The 6,279-nt window shown below is 47.9% G+C and overlaps 1 protein-coding gene across 5 annotated transcripts in view; it reads left to right on the top strand.

Moving 5' to 3' along the window:
• Positions 1–5,607: 5,607 nt before the first annotated feature.
• The window catches only part of Adgb (androglobin), a 116,676-nt gene continuing 116,004 nt past the window's right edge, over positions 5,608–6,279 (top strand). For all 5 annotated transcript variants that reach the window (XM_019209944.2, XM_019209945.2, XM_010639550.2 and 2 more), the window contains exon 1: positions 5,608–5,952. In XM_019209944.2, the coding sequence (XP_019065489.1) occupies positions 5,879–5,952 (74 nt within the window). In that variant the 5' untranslated portion in view covers positions 5,608–5,878. The remainder of the gene's footprint in view (positions 5,953–6,279) is intronic.

Raw genomic sequence — 6,279 nt, 5'->3', positions numbered from 1 at the left:
GCAGCATGGGGACCCAGGCTGAGGGCAGTGAGCAGCACAGTGGAGGAGAAGAGCAGGAAGGTAGTGCACTGGCATGGAGGGGACTCGAAGGTGGGAGCACGTCCAGGATCCTGGAGGTATTGGAATGAGTCCCCCAAGAACAGAAATCCCCAGGTGCACACACCTGAACCCCTAAAGATCATACCTTGGGCTGGGTATGAAGGAGGAGCCACCTTGCAGTGCTTCGCACGCTCTTTCCCTAGCACAGCTGCCCTCTCCTGCTTTCCTGCCTCTGAGCCTTTCCTGGCCTTGCCTCCCCTTCAGTCCATCCTACTGACCATGTATCCTGCCAGCCTCCTAGGACAGACCTCTGGTGATCAGGAAGGGTGCCTGGGGTTAGGCTAGTCATTTACAGAGACCTAGGAATTCATTCACATCTTTTTTTTGGACAACCAAGGGACCAACTGGGACCCGGACCAAAGGAGCAGAAAACAATGCAACTTGGTTGAAAGGAATGGAAGAGCTGCAATTGCTGCAAAGCCTGTTGCTCTGCTATGACTTCTAAACAGTGTGCAGTTTCCTGGGCACCCTATGGTGCCGCGTGACCATCAGGACAGAAAGTTTGGAATGTGCTGAGGTTAATGGTAAGTCATCTTCAAACATTAACTTTGGCTACAATTTATAAAAATTAGACTATAAACTCATTAGAAAGAGAAGCCCACAGCTGCAAAGAGCCTGGCACCCTCTGGGTGGGGCCACTCTGAGCCAGGTTATACATGGGCTCTGTCCACTGGTCTGACCACACCTTCTAGGCCCTCCCCCATCCCGTCCTACACACAGTCGTCCTCCTGAGGCCAGCGGAGGTGTCCTCCTCAGTCTCCTCAAGAGATCATTGTGTTTAGGGAGGAGCCAGAGAGCCTTGGTCCCCACTATGCTCTCTTCCTCCCTGCCCACTGACTCTGGCTGTTTCTCTCGTCACCAGTGGCAAAAAACTCTATGCTCTGTCAGCTGTACCAGCACCTCTTCTGAGCTGCCAGGTGAGGGCATCTGGGCCCTCAACCCAGCCCGGCACTGCAGGACACCAGGCCTGCTAACCTGGTACCTCGACTTCAACATCACCTCACCTCTCCTCCCTCAGCCTGTTTCCAGCCACTGATTGGTCTCATTGTGTGTGTTCAGATGATCCCTCTCCTAGAGCAGGTGGATATCATGTCCTGTGCCTTCATCAAGGTGGCAATGCTGGCCAACCAGAGGTACAAATGTCTCAAATCCAACTGTCAGCCTTCTCGCAGGAGATGCACAGTGAGGCAGGAAACAGAGCTCCCGTCTGGCGAGGGGCTCTGGGGCCTTCACTACTTCTTAGTGCTTAACCGTGTGGGCAGTGAGTGGACTGTGTAATGGGGCCTGTGGCCTGTGGGTGGGAGTGTGGATGAACCTAGAAGGCTGAAACTGTGGACCAAGGCCACCTCTCTGGCCCCTTTCCCTGGAAGGCTGTACTTTGAATCTCCCCAGCCGTAACAGAGCCTCAGATTGAGCATGTGGAAGTTGCAGCAGGCAGGGTGGCCACATGGCAGAATCTGCATGTGCCCAGCAGGCTTTCAATCCTCGGTCCTCCACTGTGCCCAGTGGCCTGGTGCCTCCATCCCACCACACACTGGTTGGCCATGCCCATCTGCCTTCCTGCAAGGAGACAGTGCAGAGGCTTAGGGGGCCAGGTATGGGGCAGATCAGCCCCACTACCAGGGCCTCACCCAGGTGGCCCAAAGATGGGGACTGCATGAGCCTCCAAATCTGTAGCTCCTACCTCCTGTTGGGTCACCAGCTATTTGAGCACTAAGCACTCAAGGATCATTCTGGCCTGCTCTGGATTGCAGTGAGCTGGAAAAGCTGTGTCTGGGAGGTCCTGGGAGGTGGGAGGAGAGGAGGCCCAGTGCTGGTACAGCTGGGTAGGGCCTCCCACCCTGAACTGCTTGTCTCCCTGGAACTGTCCTCTGTTGGCCCACAGGGCAGATTCTTGGAATTCCCTCTGCTTTCTTCTGGGCCTGGCTTCAGCTGGTGCAGACACTAATGGTGATGAACCATGGGTTTGGAAGCTACTGACTCAGGGTCTCACGTGTTCCCTTAGCCCAAGGAGAACACTGCTGTCACCATCCCAGGGGTGAAAGGCACTCCTCTCCCATAGGACCAGATAGACAGACAGACAGACAGACAGACAGCCTCTGAGCTCTAGGCTCCCCACATGCCACATTGCTATGAGCTTTCAACTTGGCTATGCACACTCATCTTCGCGCTTTCCAAGGAGCAAAGCACCTAAGCAGATGACCATCTGTCTCCTGGTGGCTCATATGCACCCTCTCCTCACTCACCACAATTAATTTTGGCCATGCCACATGGGGAGGGAGGTGTCTAGCCTGTGAGCTTACTACAGAGGGTGAACTGCTGCCCAGCAGGGGTAACCAGGGTCCCAAATCTGCATCTTGGTTACTTCAGCCGGGGTTGGAGCCCTTGGCACTGCTGTGTGGACTCAGTGACTTAGTATCTGTCACAGACCTTGAATATGGTCACTGCACCCCCACTGTCATTTTTAGAGAAACTCTTTGAATGTGGCACAGACTCTTCCTGCCTAGAAGGCCTGGCCTCGGGATTGTGGTTTCCTGAGGGCTCCAGGCTGGCGGCTTCTTCTGGGAGGCAGAGGCCACTGAGGTGAGTGGGACATGCCCAGGTGGACTGTTTTATCATTGGCACTGTTTATAGCCACCATGCAAGGTAGAAACAAAGAGCAGATGGGCCTTGGTGTATGGTACTGTTACCTCTCTAGACCTGGCAACTGCTTTAAACAGCAGCTTCTAGGGTTCCATTGCTCCCCATTAGACCTTTCATTGTGGAAGGATAGATTGGGAAAAGGTCCACACCTTCAGAGATGGCAAGGGGATGGTATGGCAGTGGCCTCCCCACATGGCACCCACAGGGCACCTCCTGTATGCAAACCAGACAGCCGCTTCCTCTGCCACCCCCACCTGAAAGCCTTGGGGATTGTGGGGACCATGGCCCAAGGTATGCACTAGGGCAGGCAGTTGACAGGTCTAGAGAGGACATTTACCTCACTTTCATTCTTGTTGATATTATTATTCTTAGATCCTGTTTATGGTATATAATGTCTATATTCCTTGAGGTTATTAGGTTCCTATACATGGCATATATTTATTGTGCTTATTTCTTTTTATTCTCCCCTCATCCCTCAACTTTGATCTCTTGGAACCCTTCCCATTTGGAAGAGATTCATCCCCTTGTCTCCTTATATTCATCCTTTATTATTGTCTTTCTTTGTACTTTGCCTCACTCAAGCAAGAGATACCACGTGGTGTTTAAGCTTGTGTGACTGGTTTATTTCATTCAACATTACATTTTTTAGGTGCATCCATTTCCTACAAATGTTGCAAATTTATTCTTCTTCATAGCTTAGTAATAGTCCATTATATATAAATACCACATTTTAAAATCTAATCATCTGTTGTTGGATATACAGACTGCTTCTAGGATTTTGCTATTATGAATTGTGGTGCTATAAACATTGGTATGGAGGTATCACTGTATTATGATGCATTAAGCTCTTTGGGAAAGAAACCTAGAAGGGGGATAGTTGGATCATATGCAATTTCTAATTTTAGTTGAGAAATCTTCATACTTATTTCCATAATGATTGTACTAGTTTACATTCCCACCAACAATGTAGGAGGATTATAAGGGCTTTTTAAGATTGGATTTTTACATCCATGTTTTGAGTTAATTTAGCATCTGAGGTGAAATGTTGGTTGCTACAGTTATTTCATAGATAACCAGTTCTTGTGCTATAATAGCTTGAACATCACACATAAGCTCTACACACTGTGAGATAAATAAACCTTTCCACCTTTAACTATGAGTGTCAGGTATTTTGTCTCAGCCACGAGAAACTGACTAAGACACTGATGAACTCACATTCAGTGTGTTAAGGGTGTCCTAGAATGTCTACTGATCTGTCACCATCCCATCTAGTTTTCAATTCCTTTTCTTCTAAAAAGTGTCTGAATTTCCATGATAAATGACGTAGCATCCTGTTTTGACTCTGACTCATTTTGCTTCATGAAAATCATTGTCTGCCCATTGTACACATGCCTGTTTTCGTTGGTTTTCTCGTCCCCCCAGAGACTGTGAATTCCATGCGATGGTCTTCACTGCTGACTGCTTCATCTCTGATCCTCTTACCCAGCATGTACTACTCAGTAAATATTTATGAAACAAGTCATTAACAAATATCTTAATTGGGTGACTTGAGCAAGTCATTCCACCTTTGAATTTCGGAGTGCTTGCACCTTCCCTATCCCACCTAACTTTGTAATGCAGTTCTAGTTTAAATGAGATGGTGAATCTAAAACCAAGGATCACTAGTGTGATCTCCCGTGTCTCTAGCAGTTTCATTTATGTCAACAATTGCTCTGTGCAGAGGGAGGACACTAGGACAATGTTTTCAATAAGCCAGAGTAATCACATAAAGCAAAAGAAGACAGCGTTCTAAAGTGTGAATTCCCTCTAAGTAGCACAGATTAATTTTTAAAACAAAAAGTGTAACTTTACTTGTATGAAGAAGACAAGCAAAAATGCTCATTAATAATTTTCTGGTTTCAGTTGCTTCCCAAGTTCTTTAATATTAAAAATGTTTTTATGGAGAGAGTGAATTTTTTCGGGACTTTTCTGTATAATGCTAATGCCCATATTTCTATCTCTATCAGAGTTATTGCCTAACTCTAGACTCAAATGTCCAGCTCAGTGCTCCTCCATGACAGGCAGGAGGAAACTCAATTTTCTAGTAGGTTTCTTATATCAAACTTGCACATTCAAACCTAAACTCATTTTCAGCCAAAACCTTAAGCTTTCCTTCTTTCTCATGTTAGTAAATGGTAATTCTGTTTATTAAATTGCTCAGGACCAAATCCTTGTACTCTCTTGAATTTCTTGATTAGTGGGTTCATAATTTTTATAAAATTTGGAAAGTTTTCCAGATAATTTTTTCTATATTCATTGTTTGTCCCCTCTGGCCCTGAACATCCACAGCCACATCCGTTAAACAAGTTGACTGTTGTTTCACTACACTGCCAGGCGATTCTTCTTTTAAAAGACTCTCCCTTCTGTATTTCATTGTGGGTAGCTCCTGTGACAGTGCCTTCAAATTAATCTATTTTCTTGCAGTGTCTAATCCCCATCAGTCCCTTTCAGTGTGTTTTTCAATACAGGCCTTGTACTTTGCAGTTCTAGATGTAACTAAAATGAGCTTAGCATACTCATTCTTCCAACCTTCTCAAACATATGCAAATAGTTTTGTTTTGTTTATTTATTTATTTATTTATTTTGGTATGGGGATCAAACTCAGGACCTTTTTCTTGCAAGGCAGGCAGCAGAACCACTGAGCTAAATCTCCAGCATGCAATTTAGTTTTAATAACTTTTAATGTTCTGCCTGCTAATTCCATCATCCATATTCTTCCTGTCATTTTTTATTTCTGCTTCCTCCTTTTTTTCCTTCTCCTTCTGCTTTTAATGGAATGTACTCCCCTGCTCGTTTTTATGCCTGGTAATTTTTACTGGATTCCCGTCATTGTGAATTTCACCTGATTGAGTGCTGGACATTTTTGTACTTCCAGGATCAAGCAGTTGAGCGCCCAAGAGACGACAGTCCATGGATGCCCCAGGTTATGAAGAGCAGGGCCAAACAGGGTAGACCTTCCTTTTCTCCTGGTTGCGTCCCCTAGAGGGCGTCTGTACTCGCCGCGGCGCCGTTTCCTGGCAACAGCAGGCGCAGGGCGCGGGTCGACCAACCGCCCCCGGCTCTCTCTCAGCTCAGGCCCGCCTAGGTCCGGGCCGCCATGACCTCCAAACACTCGGAAAAGAAGCAGGTGCCGCGGAAGAACTCGGCTCACGGATATGACAGACCTGACGAGTAAGGCACCGCGGCCCTCAGTCCCTCCAGTGCCCGCCCCAACTTCCCAGGGCCCAGACCCGAAGGTTCGCCCCTCTTCTCCTCTCTCCGTTCCCAGAGGCCCGACTTTCCTTGCTTGGCAGGTTCCTGGCCTTGTGGCTCCCACTGGGACATCCGACCCCTTCCCGCCCCTTGCGGCCACTTAGACACACGGGCATGCAAAAGTGGGAGCCGGAAGAGGTGACTGCCACAGCCTGTTCCGGAGAGTCGGGGACCTTCGTTCTGGTCTCCACTGGGGTGGAGGAGGGGATGGGGGGCAGGGGAGGGAGCAGAAGACGGAAGAGCGAG

The sequence above is a fragment of the Fukomys damarensis genome, unplaced genomic scaffold (assembly GCF_012274545.1).
Source record: "Fukomys damarensis isolate Sample0158 unplaced genomic scaffold, DMR_v1.0_HiC HiC_scaffold_14, whole genome shotgun sequence".
Classification (NCBI taxonomy): domain Eukaryota; kingdom Metazoa; phylum Chordata; class Mammalia; order Rodentia; family Bathyergidae; genus Fukomys; species Fukomys damarensis.
This window is presented reverse-complemented; position numbering and strand designations above follow the sequence as displayed.